The sequence below is a fragment of the Misgurnus anguillicaudatus genome, chromosome 2 (assembly GCF_027580225.2).
Source record: "Misgurnus anguillicaudatus chromosome 2, ASM2758022v2, whole genome shotgun sequence".
NCBI classification, from domain to species: Eukaryota; Metazoa; Chordata; class Actinopteri; order Cypriniformes; family Cobitidae; genus Misgurnus; species Misgurnus anguillicaudatus.
In genome coordinates, this window is record NC_073338.2 from 20,386,503 (window position 1) to 20,407,135 (window position 20,633).

A 20,633-nucleotide genomic window follows, 5' to 3' on the forward strand; every position below is an offset into this window, starting at 1 on the left:
GAAAGGTCCAAATCTTCTTAAAAATGCATAAAAAAGAAAATCCCAATAAACGCTTAAAATTAACCTCTACTGTCTTGTCTCACCCTTCCTTGGTCTCAGTTTAGGTGGTCTTGACTACAACAACACTAGTGGGACCACCCACTTACAGGCCAAGCTTGTTCAGACTTTGGGGTAAACTTTTAAGCACAAGTTCTTTATGAGACTTGATTTGTAATGTGGTCGCATGGGTTTGCAGGGTAAATGTATACACTGGCTGGCGTGAATGTAGTGGTTTTGGGGTCATGGCTGTTGAAGTCATTCATTGGGAGTGATGAGAAGGATGGGTAATATGAGGCAACCCTTTAAACCCCCCCATCTGCATCTCTTGCTCCCACTTTGGCACAATTAAAGGAATATTCAATTTTCTTAAAAGAAAAATCCAGATAATTTACTCACCACCATGTCATCCAAAATGTTGATGTCTTTCTTTGTTCAGTCGAGAAGAAATTATGTTTTTTGAGGAAAACATTCCAGGATTTTTCTCATTTTAATGGACTTTAATAGAGCCCAACATTTAATACTTAACTCAACACTTAACAGGTTTTTTTCAACGGAGTTTCAAAGGACTAAAAACGATCCCAAACGAGGCAAAAGGGTCTTATCTAGCAAAACGATTGTCATTTTTGACAAGAAAAATAAAAAATATCCACTTTTAAACCACAACTTCTCGTCTAAATCCGGTCGTGATGCGATAGCGTGACCCCACACAATACGTCATGACGTCAAGAGGTCACAGAGGACGAACGCGAAACTCCGCCCCAGTGTTTACAAGTGTTGAAAAGAGGACCGTTCCTACGTTGTTGGTTGTCGAATGATATTAATTAATGTCTTTGTGTCAGTTTATTGTTTAAAATGGTCCGCAAATGTCCGTTTTATATATGTAACACGTGACCCCCCTACGTCACTACGCATTTATGTTAGGTCGCGCTGGACCGGACCTAGACGAAAAGTTGTGGTTTAAAAGAGCATATGTTTTATTTTTCTTGTCAAAAATGACAATCGTTTCGCTAGATAAGACCCTTGTGCCTCGTTTGGGATCGTTTGTGGTCCTTTGAAACTTTGTTGAAGGGAACTGTTGCGTGTTGAGTTGAGTATTGAATGTTGGGCTCTATTAAAGTCCATTAAAATGAGAAAAATCCTGGAATGTTTTCCACAAAAAACATAATTTCTTCTGGACTGAACAAAGAAAGACATCAACATTTTGGATGACATGGTGGTGAGTAAATTATCTGGATTTTTCTTTTAAAAAAATGGAATATTCCTTTAACATAAAAAATTTGAAAGGTGAAGTTTTAAGTCTGAACGCACATCAATGAAGACCAAGAGATTCTTCAAGGCTTAAATTAAGACACAATTTAAAATGTGATTTACAAGATTCAAAACAAGGGAACCTTTATTTAATAGACAATTAGAAACTTAAAACGAACACACACAAATATGACACTAGCTACAAGACAGATAAGAGTATTAAAATGTCAAATTGAAATAACATTAATATATTTATTAGTTGTTGTTGTTTTTACACCGCTCATCCTTATACTGTATTTATTTGGGGGACATCCTGACTCTTTGTTCTGCTTCAATTGCTGATCTTAAAGCCTGGTATGACTCTACAAAAGAAAAAACACAATTTTAGTGCTCAGCAGGAAATAGCAGGCCATTTTCATTGCCTTTTCAAATCATACAAGTTTGACAATTTATTATGCATTGAAGCCCAACCAAGTTATTACATAACCTCAGGGGTGGCGGTTTAATGTAACCTCTAGTTGAATCTCATTTAAAAGGCTGCGCACTCCCGAGGACAAGTGTTGGGTGCTTACGTCATAGAGACTGACTCATTTAAAAAAGCAGCCATCGCTATACAAATACAACCTTTAAGGAACTTAGAGGACAGAGAAGGTCAATCCTGCATTGATACGCAGCCCACAATTCTTTGCATTGCTGTGAACATGCATAATTTATTTGAAAATGGTACAAAACACATTCACACATTCAAAACACATGCAGTGTTTAAATGCAAGTAAGTTTACTTATACATGCGCATAGTATGGCTGGCCAGTATATTGAGTTTTGGTAATATATTGCAATTTTTTCCCAGCGGGATACGGCTTGAGACAATATGGTCTAGATCAGCAGATGAACTGTTTGTACCAATCATATGATTCATACATCGACTAATGGAAAAAGAATGCTGTAATGAGTTACTAGGTGTGGTACAGACTTAGGGAGAAGCGCCGGACATCATTCGCGTCTTTCCATTGTCCAATCGAATGAGGGGAGAGGGGGGCCTTACGTTGTGGTTAGGGAAGTTTACAGTTGCTTTGAAGAACCGGACTCCACTCGCTCACTCTCTCCTGCGTGTTTGTACACGTCTCACCCTCAAACAAGGTCAGAGCAAGCGTCCTCTTTTTAAAGTTTCTGTTAATATGACAGTTAACAGCAAAAGAGTGCTCACGCTTCAATATTTGATTGACAAGACAGCTGACTCGGTGGTTGCTTAGCAATATAAAAAGCCGGGTCGCACTGCTTTTTTTTTTTTTTTTTTAAAGGCAGTGTGTCGCGCCTTGCGTTTCCAAGCGTTTAAAGTGCTTTTGGTGTGATTAGCCCCTTAATTGATTATGAGCTTTGTGCAAAGTGAACTTTAAATAAAATTAAATTAAAAAGACATTTTCAGGAAACAAGACAATACATGTACCCATGTACACGTCTGAATGAAATGAATTACCTTGCATTTTCCTCACGAATGAATCAATCTGTGGTAAATTCGCTACAATGTCAAATGAGGGACATTCCATAGACGAGGCAATCTCGTTGCATGCCTGGAAATAAACAGTTAATAATGGATAACAAACAAAAGGTCTTTGAATGCATTACAAAAGGCAAAATATTCTTTCAAAAAAAATTATCAAAGTTTAACATAGGTGGAAGTCTGTAATTACTTTGAATTATAACAAGTCTTAAAACAAAACTCCCACACAGAACAACAGTGCGTCAGTTCCCCTAAGTAGTGAATCAGTATATCATGTACACGGGCTCTGGTACTAGTAAGGACACAGTCACACTATACACTTGATGACATTTTTAAAGCACTGGTTAAAGTACAGTATGAAAAACACTTTGTTCTTGTCTGTACTATATGCATGGTTCCCACACCTCAGTTAACTTCAAACTCAAGGACCTTTAAAGCAGTGTTCCCCAACCTTTTTTCCGTCACGGCACAGTTTTAATAAGTAAAAAAAAATCATACGGCACACCACTATACCAAAAAGCATTAAAAGAAATGCACAAACCTCTATTGCAATGCTTAAATGACTTGTTTAACTGGAATATTTTACTATATTAAATGTAGAACTCACATTCAATGCAAGTAAACTTGTTTTGATGAACACAAAGATTATATCCTGGCTGGAATTGATGACATTGACATACGGAGTTGTGATTTTTAATTTTTCGACAGCACACCAAACAAGGTGTCACGGCACACTAGTGTGCCACGGCACAGTGGTTGGGAAACACTGCTTTAAAGGACTTTCCAGGTCCAATACCCTCAAATTCAAGGACTAAATGTGGGGACACATTTCAAGTGAGAGCAAGGTTACATCGTGTTAAGTTTTAAGATACATTGTTACAGTTCCCTTTCGAGGGAACTCGCGCTGCGTTACTGCGGTGACAGTTTGGGGACTCCTCCAGGGGTAAGTGTGTCTAAATGTGTATATCAAATTCAACCAATCGTGAGGCTTAACGACAAAAACAGGGTAACGCGGGAGCCAGAAAGTATATTGCTATCTGAAATATTGCCAAAGACAGCGTTACAGGGACGCAGGAAATATGCCAAAAGAGACGCAGCGTCTCGTTCCCTTCTCAGGGAACAGCAGTTACATATACGTAACCTGAGACGTTTTCATTTGTCAAAGACAATTATGCAAAAAAGCATTTGGTATGAACCAACATTTGCATACAGAAGATATAAGCATTTAAAGCAAACAGTTTACCACGTGTGCTAAAAGTCTAGAATTTTTATGATATTATCCAAACACTACACAGGAAATAATATGGATTTTTTTCAGAAAACGTAAAATACATAAAATAGATTCAAGCTCTTTCAATGACCTGTATCTATGTATGTATATTTTCCAAAACTTCCCAAGGCCTTGAATTTCCCCCCCAGATTCACAAACTTTCAAGGATTTCAAGGACGCGTGGGAACCCTGTACATGAAACAAAACAAAGTGCAGTATAATAGATAGTGCTGTAGTACAGCTTTTCAACTAAATATATATTTATATACTAAATAATTTTTCTATGTTAAGGAATTTAACTTTTACCTCTGCCAAAACAATAACAACCAATACAAGACTTAAAGGTTTACACATTGTGTAAATTTTAGCGGCATCTAGTGGTGAGGTTGTGAATTGCAACTTAGGCTTAAGGCCCGGGTATACTTTCTTTCCGCGTCCGGCTCGCGCGCGTCCGGCTCGCGCGCAGCTTTCCGAGTATAGTCCCCGCGGCTACACGCGGATGGCCACGTTCGACACTATACGCAATACAAATGATTTCTTATTCAAATTATTAGTCAGGGCAGCACTGATTTGCCGACATTTACAGTACATTAAAACATTAGGATAGGTGAAGAAAAGTAACTGATCCACCATTGCAAACACAGTTTAGAACAAACAACAAGACAACAAAGAACAGGAATCAAACAAACATGATCCAGGGCTTTCTGTTCATGGAAGAAGTAAAAGTTAAAGAAGAAAAACGATAGTGTGTGTGCAAATGGTGTCTATTTCCTTTGTATAATTGTTTATAGTGGAGTGCCCTGTCTAAATATGTTCACGCGCATGCGCTGTCGTACGCGGACTGTACGCGCACTGTCCGCGCGGTCTCAAATTTTGGGCTGCACGCGGACTTGATGACGAAAATGACGTCATGCGGACGGCGCGCATACGCGGACGTCCCTAGTATACTTTCGGCTTTAGTCCACTGCTCACCCCTCACTTTTGAAACACATAGAGAAGCTACGGTAGCCGCCACTGGACAAGCATGTCATCGGAGACAACTTAGTAAAAAAATGTCCGTTAAGGGCTTCTGTAGAAAAATGGCGGCACAAAATGGCGACTTCCATGTAAGTGGACCCCTCAGTATATATAGATAAAAAGGTCTTGTTCTAAGGTAATAAACACGTAACAGTTCTTTATGAAAGGTCTTTATACACCCCTGATAATACAGTTTTGTATATTATTTTGCATTCCTGTCAAGAGATCCTTCTAAAAATTACACACTGCACCTTTAATATGAATACTTAAAAGAAGAGATAAATGACACAAAAGACTGTTGGTTATATAGCCAAAACAAATTGAATCAATTTTTGACCATCAGATACAGATACATCAGAGGCAATGGCAAATCATAGGAGTGGCCACTAATTCGGAGATGCGAGTTCCAGGCACGACCAACGGGGTGGTCTGTTTTCGTTTACACCGCTGAGCACAGTTCATCTTGGCCACTCAATTGATTTGCCATGGCCTCTGATGAATCCATATCTGATGGTCAAACATGAGATTCAATTTGTTTTGGCTTTTTTTTAATAAACACAATCTTTACTAATCGAATGCAGAGCTGAATATATAAATATATATATACATTTTGGTTGGAGGGTTTCAGAAAAGGTAACGTAATTTCTGGTAAGGGAACATGGGGCATTGATGCTCCCTGGCTTTTGCATTGCATTATGGAAATTGTTAGGGAACGAATGTTCCAGGCACTGAAAGGACTTTGCGATTAAGACAGCCCTTAAAATGTCAGACTACCATACCAGATCCCCTACTACTGAACAAGGGAGCTGATTGAGACGCACCCCAGGTGTGTACATGAAAGATCCAAAATACATATATTTTTTTCAGAAAGTTACAGACCTTCAGCTCCTCATAAAACCTCTCCTCCAGATCAGCCACCTGAGAAACGGCCTCAAATGCAGGAAGAACGGACTCCTGAAACAAGTCAATTTTAAACCAGGTTTCTGTAAATATGAAGTTCTAGCTATCCTGAGATAGACTCATTTCAAACACTGGATTAGACATATTAAATGAAACACACTCATATGGCATATTTTAATGCCAAACTATGATCAGGCCATATATTTAATTATAATAGGAGTGTTTTATTTTACAGGTATTTAGTTTAACAGTTGTAACTTTGAACCACTTGGATATTGATTATTCACTCACGTCCTCTGAAGAGTCTTCCTCCTCTCCAGAAAGCTCCAGGTTTGAACCATTCCCCACTGATGGTACCTTGGACACTCCATTAAGTTCTTTCACCCTATCAGAAGCACAGAAATCTGACTGTAACACCTAACCAAACCACCAGAGGGCCTCCTCAGTTAACCAAAAGCAAACTCTGCAGGAAGCAAAAGGATCTGCATGTTTCCTCCTGCATCTGCAGTTTCATGAAATCTCAAAATCTAAACAAAACGTATTTTAGAATTGAATGATTAAGTGCATTTGTACCTGTTTGCATAACGTAGTGTGTTCAAAGTGTATTCACAAGAGCCCATTCCCGGTGAGATCATTGCAATCTGAAAAATAAAGCACAAAGGAATTAATGTTACAAGACAATAAAAGGTACAGAGGTTTAAGGGATACACCAGCCAAATATCAAAATTATCCCATGATTTACTTTTCATAATTTACAAGAAAGTTTTAGCGTTGGTTGCCATAGGTACATTTCGTGAATCGCGTGATTCCAAGATGTCATTGTGGTTTATTAAGTTTAAAATATGTATATTTTTCTTTAAAATAAAATTGCAATGATTACCCGCAGAAGACCTTTATTAACCCCCTTGGAGCCGTGTAGATTACTTCTGTGAAGGGGTGTACTTTTTGGCGTTTAAAGTCTGAAATTGTTCGTGTTTGTTTGAAAGATGATGGACATATGCACAGTTGCGGACAGAAATATTGGCACCCTTGGAAATTTGAGCAAACAAAGCTGTGGAAATAAATCGGTTTCTCTTTTTGAGCTTTACATTTTTTTTTAAGAAATCCAATGTTGCATTGACAAAAAAAATTTTGAAAGTGGGAAAAATAATAACAACAATTTTTTTCTCTCAAATAGTCGTGGCCACAATTATGGGCCCCTTTAATTTAATCCTCTGTGCGCTCTCCATTTGCAAGGATAACAGATGTGAGTCTTCTCTTGTAAAGTCTAATGAGGTTGAAGAAATGTCAAGTGATCTTAAATAATTTTACAGAATTTCTCTAGCACCTTCAAATGTTGGTTCCTCATCACCAATCTGTCATTTTATGCTCCAAAGTGTGTTCATCAGCGCCCCCCTTTGCACCCTTGATGCGGTCTTCGGCAAAGTCTGCACTGCTGCAGGCTTCACGCACTTTACCAACCCAGAAGTTCTTGCGAAAGAGCAATCAGACCAGTCAGATGACGGAGGGGAGGAGTTCCCACTGATGGACAACTTCTTTTCATATTTCCGGAGTGACACTCGAGTCTGTCCCGAAATACAACTCCGGTGCGCCCTCATGGACTCGCGTCAAGGGTCCCTACTACACTACATGATCTGCACTACATGATGTCATCAAAGTGTGGACTCAGAGGAAGTCCACAAGTCCGGAGTGTGCCATTTGGGATAGGGCCATAGACTAATGCTGTATTCAGACTAGCAGTAGCAGAGCGACACGATCTCATTGATTTCAATGGAAGCTTGGTGGCATCCGGTGACAGTGACCGTTGACGGCTGGATGGGTGTGTCCAGTCGCGCGACAAAGTTGACAAATGTTTAACTTTATGAAAAATTATGAGCAACATTCGGGAGCGACTGCCAATGAGAACGAAGCAGGGGAGTTCTCGTCATCCGTCTCTCGTCAGTTACTGGAGTGGACGGTACTCATTTATGACAACAAGATATAGAAATGCCTCTTTTGAAAGAGCCTAGCGGCACACAGCGACAAAGTTGCTTATAATGTGAATGTACCTTAAGGTAGCACGTGGAATTTAAGGCCATGAGACTGAAAGTCCACATGAAGTGCACCATTTGGGACAGGACCTTAGTGTGCTAAAAATATTTTTTATATCATCAATCGGAATATACTGGATATATTTTATTCAAAAAATTCTGGGGGGGGGAATAATTGTGTTTAGTGTACACATTAGAAAAACATTTATTTAATAATGTGATTTTCCTCTGAGTAATTTTGCTATTTGGCTGTAGTTCCCCTTTCATAAAGAGTAAACAAATAAAATACCAATCGGCACAATCTAATAGCCACTCATACCATACAGGTCCTGGAGTTTTCTCCAATGAAGGAGTCCCGAAGCACCTGGGTGAGTTTGCTCATCCTAAATGGGATGTGTTCACTGTTCTGACCCAGAGACCGGATACATTCCTGATGAGTCAGGAAATGAACAAAGTAAAGATATGAGAACATGTGCACAAATCTCATCAAAAGATAACAGGGATAAAACATGAGATTTCATAAAGTTTAACTTTGGGTTCACACCAGATGCGAGTTCAACGATTTGCACGAATAGATTACATACAAAGTCATCGCAAAGACGGGATCAGACGCGTCCTCGCGTGGGGCGATGAAAATGACGCGATATGGCCGGCTATTCGCCCTAAAACGCGTCTTCACCCAAGTTGAAAATATTCAACTTGAGCAAAAAATTCACATGATGAAGTTAAGTCCCGAGAGTAATCAAGAGCGAGTAACGTGATGCCCCGCGTTTGATGTGTACGTAGCATAATGCTGCGTTCAGACCAGCCGTGGTAGAGGCGTCAAGCGCGATTGGTTTCAATGTTAAGTCAACGTGAAGACGCGTTGACACGCATCTGGAGGTCCTGTGGCGCGAATGAGGCAGTGCAGTGCGGTAGCTGAGGATCCGCTTAATTTGAGGTTGAAAAATTTTAACTAATGCACGGCGTTAACCAATCAGGAGCTTGCTCCAGTAGTGACGTGATTACAGAAAGCGAGCGGAGTCGCAGAAGTCTCGATGACTAGAATTTCACGCGTGAATGAAGCGAGTAAACTCAAAATGTTCAAGCGGCAAACTAGACGCGATTGTGACGCCTCAAACGCGGCTGGCGTGAACCCACGGTAAGTCTGGCTCAGTTTGGTGGAGCAAACTGTAAGTGCTTACAGTATACTTAAAAAGGACAAAGTATATGGTAAGATTACATAAAAAAAATCAAAGATTGAAGACTGAGAAAAATTGTGAAATTACAATTCTTTTAAAAAATTGTCAATAAAAAAATATAGTAAGCAACATAAAGGCAAGTAACTAAAATTTGCAAAAGTGGAGAAAGCGGGTAAAATTTCTACTCTGGCACAATAACATTAGGTAATGCTTACTAGAAAGATGTATACTATTTGTAAATGTTAACAATCTTGTGAGACTAACAAAAAACTACAATCCACTGTATTCAAGTTGCCAGTTGTATGAGTTTCCAAGAACAGTGAATGGCTGTAGGCACAAGCAATATATTGATGCAGTAAATAAGGACTAAGCATCCCCTCTCAGACAAGAACACTTACACAAAGTGTTTAAACCAAAAACAGTATAGTTTTTTAATATCAAAACTATACTTTCCAACTCAAAAACTTTCCTATATCTACAATGTTGTGAAAAGTTTGTATTAAATGAATATATGGATGCTGCACAAACAGTCTGCAGTAGGCAGGCTTTGCAGTAAATCACCTTCAAAGCCAGTAGGCTGCGGTTGATCTCTGCGGTCTCCACTATGGTGTGCCGGTCGTTGTTGCTGACATCAGTACCACGCTCATTTCCGGCAAGGTCCACCAGAGAAAACTTCCCATGAAGGATATTCCGCCGCCTCAGGATTACCTGCAACACCGCATGTGACCGCGAAGAGCTGGTGTTGGCAAACGTCTGGCCAGACGTTCTGGAAAAGAGTTACAAAAACTAGTCACTGTAGTCAGATATGATTTTTGGTTATGATAACCACCACAAATGTGCATGTTGCAATTGTCTGCAATAACAAAATTATTTAAATACTTCAAAGTTATGTACAGTTAAACAGACAGATTTATGCTTTGTTTGTAGTAAAACAGGTTTGTTATGCAGTTTGCAGTTTTCAAATTAATTTGATCATATTTAAAACCTAAAGAATAATCTTATTGCATATTACAGCGAATCACATTTTCTTCAATATCGTGCAGTCCTATAAAGCACAGAATGCAATACCTTATCGCACAAAGACATTTCCCTAAAAGTAAGATTAACACATTTCTTTGCCTACCTGCATGCACTTCCCCGCTCGATCATCTTAATGACATCATCAACAGACAACACTGGCACTTCCTGCAGGCCAACGACATTGACCTGCTGTTTATCATCCTCCAGAACACGTAGCTTTGCTTTTTTATTCAGCAAATCGAACACCTGCACAGTACACAAAAACATTTTACCATCATGCCCGAGCAAGTACTTGACACATACAACCACTATCAAAACGCGCAAAACCAAATACCACAATTGTTTAAATCAACCATGAAGTGGGTCTTACCGTATTTTCCGGACTATAAGCCGCACCGGAGTAAAAGCCGCATCATTCAAAAATGCGTCATTAAGACAAAATAACATAAGTCACAGTGGACTATACGTAGAGTTTATTTAGAAAATTATTTCACAAAATCTAAGCCGAAAAACTGCATTTAATCTGGAAAGGCAAGTTATTCAACTAACAATAGCACAGAACAGCAAGCTGAATAGGTGTCCGTACATGTGTTAAAGTAACATAAACAGTTATTTACACGATACCCAATAGCATACAGAACATACCTGGATGGTTGAATAGGGTAAATTAACCAAACAAGCCAACTAGCGTGAAGGTCGCATGGGTGATTCTCACGAAACCATTGAAACACCACGGCACTAATGATTTTAGCTTTAAAATGTGTAATATAGTAACATTAAAAAGCATCAGAATTAACACAGTACTGTGTTCTACCTTGCACTTGGAAATTTTATCTCATTTTCTGCTGAAATTCTCATTACCGCAATGTGTCCGGCTGTGTTTGAACATGCGTTATGTTGTAATTTAATCAAATTAACACAAAAATATGAAGAAAAAAAATAAATGGATGTTTTGCTAGACTACTTTAGATGACAGAAAAAATATTTACTGAATATTCATGTATAATAATAATGAAGAAAAATTAGGAAAATGATGTGTCCATGCCTGATGTTCTCATCCTCCGCAACACTTTTTGAGAACAGTTTAAGCACACATACAGAATTTTAATAAAGTTTGATTTTGAGTGACCAAGCACATGGACCAGTTACTTTAAGATGGCTACCAGGTAAGATCATTTTTTTACAGTTCATTTGAAATATTGTCTTGTCAGAATGCTTACACGACATTTTGATTATCATTACCGCAACAGATGCTTATTAAATGTTAATTTAATTAATAGAAGCATAATACTTTGATTTTAATTGCATGTGCAGAATCTCCAAATTATGTTCTTTCAGGTTTGTCATGTCATTTTGAAAATATGTCAGTGTTGATGTTTTCTGACTGTTGCGGTAATGAGATTTTTTAAGGACTAATTTTTTAAATTATGTTACAAAGAGTGTTAAATGATAAGTAAAAGTTTTTAAATTAATGTTCCCATTTACTCCAGACTTTGTTTTTCAATGTCTGGTGGGAAAAAAAGTAAATTTAAGCAATTTTTACATTTTCATGCTTGACATTTTTAAAACCAAGTTTTCGTGAGAATCACCCGCATACTCATCATTCCACTTTACTGAATCCATTGAATTACATAAATACAGAAGCAGCATATAGCGGACTCTAATCTGTAGACGGTATTGTTGTCTTTGCCTTTTAAATGTTAAATTAATTCATACTGACTTAAAAGGCGCACCTGAATATAAGACGCAGCACCAGCTAAGTTTTAAAAAAAATGCGCTTATAGACAAAAAAAAAAAACGGTACGATTCAAGATTTATTTGCTCTTAAACTACAAACAAAAGACCAAACAAAACATCATGTATTGTGGAAACGTGTAACATAACGTGCAAACCTTTCCGTTGTAGATCTCAAAAAACGTCACATATGGGCAAAGGTCCATATCGGCATATCGCTTTTGCCTCAGGAGGGCAAACACATCCTGTGCTGTGAGGTAGGCAGACATATTTATGAGCAAAACAAGGGTAAACACACAACAGGCCACACTATGAAAATGTACTTTTGATAGTCACAGTTACCTGCCAGGGCGTAGATCCCTTTAGAGCTGTTCTGACTCTTTCCAGAAAAGTCTCCACCCATTGTCTGCAAGCAAATTGTCTTACGTAAAAAAAGTTATTATTATTTTTTTAGGAAGGAAAATAACAGAAAATTACTTACATGGGTCTTTCCACTGCCTGTTTGACCATATGCAAAGCATGTTGCCATACCACCTTCAAAAACAGTCTTAACCAGAGGTTTAGCAGTGAACCTAAAAGTCCCATTCAAAATCATTAAATAAAAAATTGGATTTAAGTTAATAAAATGCCCAATGAATACAGCGAACCCCAGCTACCTGTAAACCAAGTCATTGGTGGCGTCATCATCGAATGAGTAATCGAAATGAAAAGTCTGATTCTCTAGGTACTTGGTCAGGTCCACTTTCTGCTTGGGTTCATGTAACAGCATGACTCCATTACCAGGGATGGTGATCACATCAATCTCTTTCTTGGCCAGCTCTGAACACAAACACTTAGTGAAGCAAGATGCACAAAGAAACAATTCAATTCAATCAAGAAACGACCGAGGTGCCTACCTTTTTTATTCAGAGGGCGTTTGCGAACGCAGACACATATTCTTTGAGGTTTCACCTAACAGATGCATCTTGGGTTAGAATAGGATTCCCCTTTGTAGATTTCTTAGCATTTCCAGAAATATATGCTCATTAACTCACCGGATCAGACAAAGACATGGGCACTTTCACCAGGTTCTCTCTGTATTCCTCAATCATCTGGTAAAACTGCTTGTTAGGCCGACATGCATCTCCAAACTGGCAACAAGACAGCAATGATACATTAGATATAAAAATACACTTAGGCCGAAGGAGTACAGTGTAAAGGGCCGTTCACACTATGGATGATAACGATAACTATAAAAATAGTGTTAATTAAAGGATTAGTACATTTTCCAAATAAAAAAACTGATAATTTACTCACCACCATGTCACCCAAAATGTTGATGTCTTTTTCTTTGTTCAGTCGAGAAGAAATTATGTTTTTTGAGGAAAACATTCCAGGATTTTCTCATTTTAATGGACCCCAACACTTAACAGTTTTAATGCGTCATCACGTCAAGAGGTCACGGATGATGAGGTATGTGAAACTACTCCCCAGTGTTTACAAGTGTGGAGAAAGAGGACCGTTCAGACGTTGTTTTATGTCGAATGATACTAATTAATGTCTTTGTGTCAGTTTATTGTTTAAAATGGTCCGCAAATGTGCATTTCATATATGTAACGTGACATTTCTACGTCACTACACAATTACGTGAGGTTGCGCTGGCTCGTCACAAAGCCGGAGGAAGAAGAGAAGTTGTTGGTTTAAAAGTGCATATTTTGTATTTTTCTTGCCAAAAATGACAATCGTTTCGCTAGATCAAACCCTTATGCCTTATTTGGGATCTTTTAGAGCAGGGGTGTCCAATCCTGGTCCTGGAGGGCCGGTGTCTCTGCAGAGTTTTATTCCAACCCTAATCAAACACACCTGATCCAGCTAATCAAGGTCTTTATAGGCAGACTAGACACTTTGAGGCAGGTGTGTTGAGGGAAGTTTTAGCTACTTGGCCGACTTTGGACACCCCTGGTTTAGAGTCTTTGAAACTGCAACTTCAAACCGCACCAAAACTGTTAAGTGTTGGGGTCCATCAAAATGAGAAAAATCCTGGAATGTTTTCCCCAAAAAAAAAAAACATAATTTCTTCTCGACTGAACAAAGAAAGACAACAACATTTTAAATGACATGGTGGTGAGTAAATTATCTGGATTTTTTTTAAAGAAAATTAGGACTAGAACAGCCACACAAATAAAATCTACAGTATTAGTTAAAAGGTAGCATAGAATGTAAAACTATATTTACCTAGACATCGATCATTAATAAGTTATGTACACGGTAGACATATCGTGAGCCTCAAACACTATTGTTTCCTACTCCTTATGTAAACCTTATGCATGAAAAAGAGGCCAATCTCAACATAACACAGACTGTGAGGTTACAGTCGGGATTCAGTACGCTCAACATTCAATTAATTACAATGTTGTTACAATGCTAAAAATTATGTTGTGATGTGACTGCTGAGTTAACACTAGGGTTGTGCGGGTAGTCAATAGTATCGACAATCATCAGACATATCTGCAATAGCAGGCTTTCATGACAATAGTTGGTGATGGTTATTGTAATAGGCTTTATGCCCATGCAGCTGCACTACTTCCTGAACTTCAGCCAGCTCCTTGTTTCCTGTCTGCCATTATTGGACGAACTGATTAATCCAGGTGTGTCTGATTATTGTTGTTGTGTGACTACTGAGGTCAGGCACACCTGGATTAATCAGCCCGTCCAACAATGGCAGACAGGAAACAAGCAGCTGTCTGAAGCCCAGGAAGCAGTGCAGCTGGGCATAAAGCCTATTATCATCAGAGTTTAACATTAAAAGGAATAGTCTACTCATTTTCAATATTAAAATATGTTATTACCTTAACTAAGAACTGTTGATACATCCCTCTATCATCTGTGTGCGTGCACGTAAGCGGTGGAGCGCGCTGCGACGCTTTGATAGCATTTAGCTTAGCCCCATTCATTCAATTGTACCATTTAGAGATAAAGTTAGAAGTGACCAAACACATCAACGTTTTTCCTATTTAAGACGAGTAGTTATACGAGCAAGTTTGGTGGTACAAAATAAAACGTAGCGCTTTTCTAAGCGGATTTAAAAGAGGAACTATATTTTATGGCGTAATAGCACTTTTGGGAGTACTTGGACTCGGCGCATTAACACCCTCCCTCTCCCATTATGAGAGTGAGAAGGGGAGCGGACTTTTCAGGCGAGTCGAAGTACTCCCAAAAGTGCTATTACGCCATAAAAAAAAACGCAAATATGCTTTACACTCAGAAACATCCATGTCCAATCTCAGAACAATCGGTTGTTCCTCAATTTCTATCTTTGTCAAAAACCGGCTCAAACATATAGGGGTGGTTTTCCAGACAACGATTAACTTAAACCAGGACAAGGCCTTAGTTATATTTCCTAATTAAACTAGTTTTAACAAACATGCCTTACTAAAAACATTACTTGTGGGCATTTTGAGTCAAAACAAAGGGCACTGGTGTATTTTAAGATATGTCGGTGCAAGTTGTTGTGAGTTTGGACAGTCTTATATTTATTTTAGTCTAGGACTAGTCTAATCCCTGTCTGGGAAACTGCCCCATAAGGTCCGTTTACTCTATGTGAGCTACTGACATGAGCTTTGCTGTGAAACAGCCAATCAGAGCAAAGCTCAACATTATTATTCATGACTCTTCCAAATAAGGTAATAACTGCACATATCATTATAGGGACAAATCCTAGGGTTGTAAATGGCCATGTAAAAACAGTTTTTAGATGATTTTTGCATAAAGTCACATACTTTCTATGTAGGTTTTAACGAACAATTTTACATTGCATTAACAGAATGCATGGCTAAAGAATGCATTGATACAATCAAATTAAGTTATCCAGTGGTGTGGACACCAATATAGTTAATATTATGGTTATCGTTAAAAGTGTGAACGGCCAGCACGCGTGATATCTAGATCAATCGCCTTACCTTTGATTTCTTTTGTGGCTCAGGGTGTTTTGCAATTGACAGCCGTTTGTTTGCCACTTTGTTCATCTCCGATATTTGAGACACACGACGGCCTAAAAAAAAAAGAACAGATATGAGAGAGGTCATATGGATCACATCAACAAGATTATATGTACGTGTATATGTAGTGGTTCAATCAAGAATAGCAGAAAGTCCGCACAGGATGGGACTATGTAATAAACCGATTACGCATTTTCTTTTTCTGATACCTTTATGACACATTGAAAACTGAATTATTATCCATTGACCATTTAGACATTCCTCACACTGTGTTATTTTATGGCTTTAAAAGACTTGGAACACAGCATACAAGTACTGGATCCTTGTATGTGTTGTAGTAAAACTTGACGGTAATGACAAGCCACAACATAATTAACCAGTACAACCACATAATTAAAAAGCTTAGTATTGGTGTCTGAAACGAATCCAGGGATTGAATTCAGTGAACCCTGCAATGATACACTTCACATCACATTTTGGGAGGTAAGCTTCTCTGGTGAATAGTCAGATTTTTTCATGTACACAAACGGTCGGCCGCACATGATAGAATAATTGATTTGACTCGTATGTGTACGCAGATGTTTGACGTATGCCCATTGCGACAAAATACAATGCTTCTCCTGTTGGTGCATATGTATGCGTACAATGTACACAGGGTTTCAAAAATCCAGTGACATGAGACAGTCGCGACTAGCTAGGTTGTTTCTCAAACGATGCAATAGTATTGTGGCAGCGAGTTACCCTGTACTGATACTCTTCACTAGTGATGACACTCTGTCTGCCATCCCCTGCTTAATGTTATAACCAGTATGTGTCTAATGTGTATACAGTATATATTGTGTATATTGTAATTGCAGAGTCGGTCAGTAACTGTATTCTGCAGTGCATGGATAATACGTCACCTCTAAACATGTGCTGATGATGAAGCAAAACATTTTTTTTTATTAAACTGGTTTAATTATTATGTCTGCAAGCATTGCAAATGACATTATCCAGGGCTCCAAACTGCCACCAAAATTTGAGAGTGTGCCACTGAATTTTAAATCCAGTCGCACATGTGCGACCAGTTAATTTGACCTTTTTTGTGATGTGACACTGAATTTGAGTCCATGATGTTTGAAAGCCAATGTTGATATTTGAAATCACCTAAACAAACACGTCCCTACCCCAATAGAATCTGGACCTTCTGTTGATAGACCCGCCCCACACACACGCAACCCGGCAAGTTTGTCGGTTAGTAGACACGCTCCTTACTGCTGATTGGCTATAAGCGTGTTTTGGTAGTCGGCTCGTCTCCTTTTCCAAAGCGTTTTTCAAACATCGTGGACTCCGCTTTTAAAGTATTTATTAGTAATACAGTGGAAATTAGACATGTAAATATTTGGTTAGCGTGTTGATTTACAGTGTGTGCCCCTAAATTTTCTGGTTGCCCCCTAAAATTTTCAGTTGGGGGCCACTGTGCTCCTAGTGAAAAAAGTTAGTCTGAAGCCCTGTTATCACCTCTTAAATGATGTGAAAAAAAGCATTCACAACTTTTGACCAAATCCAAAACAGTACATACTTGGTGGAGCCATGGGAGCACATTTGGATGCCTCACTCTCACATATAGCCTCAGCCGCTGGTAGCAGAGGAGACGCTGGTTTGGAAAGAAGTCGCCTCTGGTAGCCTGCAAATTCAACAACATTGTGTTGCATTGCCATAAAATCAATCTAATAACTGATCTCTGAATACGTCACAGATGTGTTTAAAGGGAAACCTAAAGTTTTGGGGACTGTAGATGGGGGTAGATCTTGAGAGAGACGGTCCTCTGATACTGTTGGGGTTGCAGGTGGAAGGGCAGGGTGACGGAATGAACATGTCTGACGTGTGGTCATCCTTCTGGTGGCTGAAATGGGTCAAGTTATGATTCTGCATTAATTCTTAATGTGGTTAAAGCAGTCTGAAGTAGGGATGAACCAACATTGTTTTGGCCAATACAGTTCTTAACATACAAACTACAAGGCGATACAAATACAAATATTTGTCGCTTGTTAATTTTAATTTTTGTGATTTAAACAGATTTTGACCGCAATTTAAATGAGCAAAGTTCAAAAACATGCATTGTGGTTTATTAGCTAGTTTGTCACTTCACCAGCAAATCAATTTCATTCAGCAGTGCAACATGATAACATAAAAATGTCTTAGCAGAATCAACTCATTTATTATAAACATAACATATTTCTTCAACAAAATAACAAAAAATATTTCGCTTTTAATAATAAGTATAGATATTTCCCTACTAAAGTTAACCATAAAATTTCAAATTGTTGTATCAGCCTTTTCTTGTTATAGCCCACATGTCGATGGTTTTAAATTTATAAAAATTGGCCAATAAATACAGCCGATAAATTACTAATCTAAAGCATTTTTCATCCTTAGCCAGATAAAGGTGCATATCTATGCAAGGGCTTTCCATTATCATGACCACTGAAGGGATAGTTCAGCCATAAATGAAAGTAAATTTTGGGAAGACTGCTGTAAGAGGATAAATATCAAGAGAGAAATTTGTGGAAGTGAAAAGTGATACCCCGATTAAGCCTTGTGATACCAGTTATAATCCTTTAACCATTAGTGAGAGTGATTGTGTCAGAATGTAACAAAAGCATGCAATTCATGCAAACCTGACTCTTCGGATGAACTATCCTGAGCAACTTAAAATGGAAGACACATTGTGAGATCACTGTACGTCACCAAAAATTCCTACTGGGAATTTATCTGATAGTAGTGGGAATACAGATGAATTTAACTTACCTTCTGATGCCGCAGGTATTCTTGATGACCTCAGAGGAAGTTCTGATCCTCTGGTACTCTGAAACAAACATAATAAACATTAATATGTGGTTTAATTATATTAATGTGAAAAATCGCATTTTTCAGCATGCATTACAATAACTAAAAAAATAAAAATACATACAAGAGCAAACGAGTGATCCTAGACACATGCATGAAAAACACAGTAATGCCCCTATGTCTTGTATACATCATGTGATGTTATGATAGACATCAAAAGCTAATATTGACAGACACAAACATGTCTGTGAACAGGTAAAGTCAAAATCTAATTTTAGGAGAAATTTCACATTTATTTCGATCTTTGACATGATCTTACTCAGTCAATATTTAAGACACCAATGTTGTATTGTCATAGAACAATATCTAGGATGATTTTAAGCATTAAATCATAAAAACATGCCATCAGGTGGGTTTTCAAAGGCTGGGGTTGCATATTTGAATAACAAATAACTTACTCTTGTAATTTTCATCACAGGTGCCGTATTTGGGCCAAATACAGGCTCTTCTTGATTGCATGGTTGAAGTTGCCTAAGTTGTATGAGGTCAGGATTGAGTTGCTCAAGTTCATTCAATTCAACCTAGGGGACAATCGACATATTAACCTGGACGTACAGTTCTGGTCATACAATAACAAAAACATCATAGCACTGATCTGTTATAAAGGGTGAGATGGTCCATTCAAACCTCTTTTCCTTTGGTCATTCCACCTTCAAACCATTCCACATTCACGGCGGATTTAGTGACATCGGCAGTTTTCACTGTTGCACTGTGTATTCTCCCTTTATTAATAGAAAACAGTAAAATTAATAAAAAATATAGTTTATGCAAATGACCAAACAACTGCTGCCAACTAAGTAAGATAGGGTGCTGATGTTGTGACTACAATATATTCTGGTCAAGAAAAGTGACCAAGTGTGGTTGGCTGTTTATTTCTATTAAAACTATAAACAATATAAAAGTTAACATGGATACATGTCAGGTTGTTATAAACATTATAAACACAGACTTATAGTTATAGGCTTTTCTCATGGATTTGCTTTTTTGTGTGAATTTGCATGCTTCTTAACACATTGATTTCCAATACATGTTAAATTGTTGCCCATTTAAGCATATAGCAGGCATACGTTATATTTACTGATTTGTTGACACAGCCTGTAAGTTACTTTATCATCGGGCAATAGTAAAAGATTAGCTTAGCAAACATGTTTCTTACCATTACTGCGACATATACTGACAGTACGTCCAATGAGAAGTTTCGCAAACGCAGGATCCATGTCAAGCTGTAGTTTGATAAGAATAGCTTTTGAAAGAAACGAAATGTGTGTTATATTTTACCAAACTTTGCCCCTGGCTGTGAGCCGTAAATCGCAATAAAAGCAACCGCCTTACATTCAAAAATCGTCAGCGGAAGTTATTGGATTATTTAAGGAGGTGGTGCTTCGTCTAGACCAATCGCAGTGCTTGTGGAGGCGGGGCTATACGAAAGACTTGCGAAAATGACTGACAATTTTATTCACCAATCAGCGATTAAAGACGAACGTCGTCATACATTGTGGCGCCACATTGGATCAAGCTGAGACAAACTTCACGTGCTGGTAAACTTGAGCAAAGTTTATTAAAAAAATAATTTACAAAAAACGGGTTACAACACTGAGTTACTGTTATAAGCATTAAATTATGTCATCGATATAATAAAAACGTACATGTTTATACGAGCTAATCGTTAAATTAATACAAAATGTACCAGTGGTCAGTCAAATTGGCAATATATATAGAAATAGTTTAAGTATGTATTAAGGACTTGCACTGGCAAACCACAAATCAATTTAAAGTAATAACATGTTTATTTTCAGTACTCCAAACCCTCATACAATCGTGTCACTC

The 20,633-nt window shown here is 38.2% G+C and overlaps 1 protein-coding gene across 2 annotated transcripts; it reads right to left on the reverse strand.

Annotated features, from left to right (window-relative positions):
- Window positions 1-1,405: 1,405 nt before the first annotated feature.
- Window positions 1,406-20,157, reverse strand: kif2c (kinesin family member 2C). Of its 2 annotated transcripts, XM_055201793.2 has the most exons (22): window positions 19,963-20,157; window positions 19,434-19,528; window positions 19,205-19,327; window positions 18,708-18,765; window positions 18,578-18,607; window positions 17,674-17,802; window positions 17,479-17,583; window positions 15,879-15,970; window positions 12,975-13,070; window positions 12,837-12,891; window positions 12,597-12,759; window positions 12,422-12,512; window positions 12,283-12,346; window positions 12,099-12,190; window positions 10,310-10,452; window positions 9,748-9,952; window positions 8,325-8,435; window positions 6,549-6,616; window positions 6,267-6,360; window positions 5,955-6,029; window positions 2,765-2,858; window positions 1,406-1,649 (listed from the first exon to the last, which is right to left on the reverse strand). In XM_055201793.2, exons 1-22 carry the CDS (start codon window positions 20,021-20,023, stop codon window positions 1,585-1,587), a joined length of 2,109 nt encoding a protein of 702 aa, XP_055057768.1. In that variant the 5' UTR covers window positions 20,024-20,157; the 3' UTR covers window positions 1,406-1,584. The 2 variants fall into 2 exon arrangements, with proteins under 2 accessions (XP_055057768.1, XP_055057769.1); XM_055201794.2 differs by lacking the exon at window positions 18,578-18,607.
- Between the last annotated feature and the right edge of the window lie 476 nt (window positions 20,158-20,633).

What these genes read in the sequence shown, in the direction of transcription:
- kif2c (XM_055201793.2), bottom strand. Translation starts at nt 20,023, where the DNA reads ATGGATCCTGCGTTTGCGAAACTTCTCATTGGACGTACTGTCAGTATA. An exon ending in AATACCTGCGGCATCAGAAG is followed by an intron (nt 18,608 to 18,707) that starts GTAAGTTAAATT and finishes TTCCATTTTAAG; the next exon opens with TTGCTCAGGATAGTTCATCC. An exon ending in GGTTTTATGAGGAGCTGAAG is followed by an intron (nt 2,859 to 5,954) that starts GTCTGTAACTTT and finishes GTTTATTTCCAG; the next exon opens with GCATGCAACGAGATTGCCTC.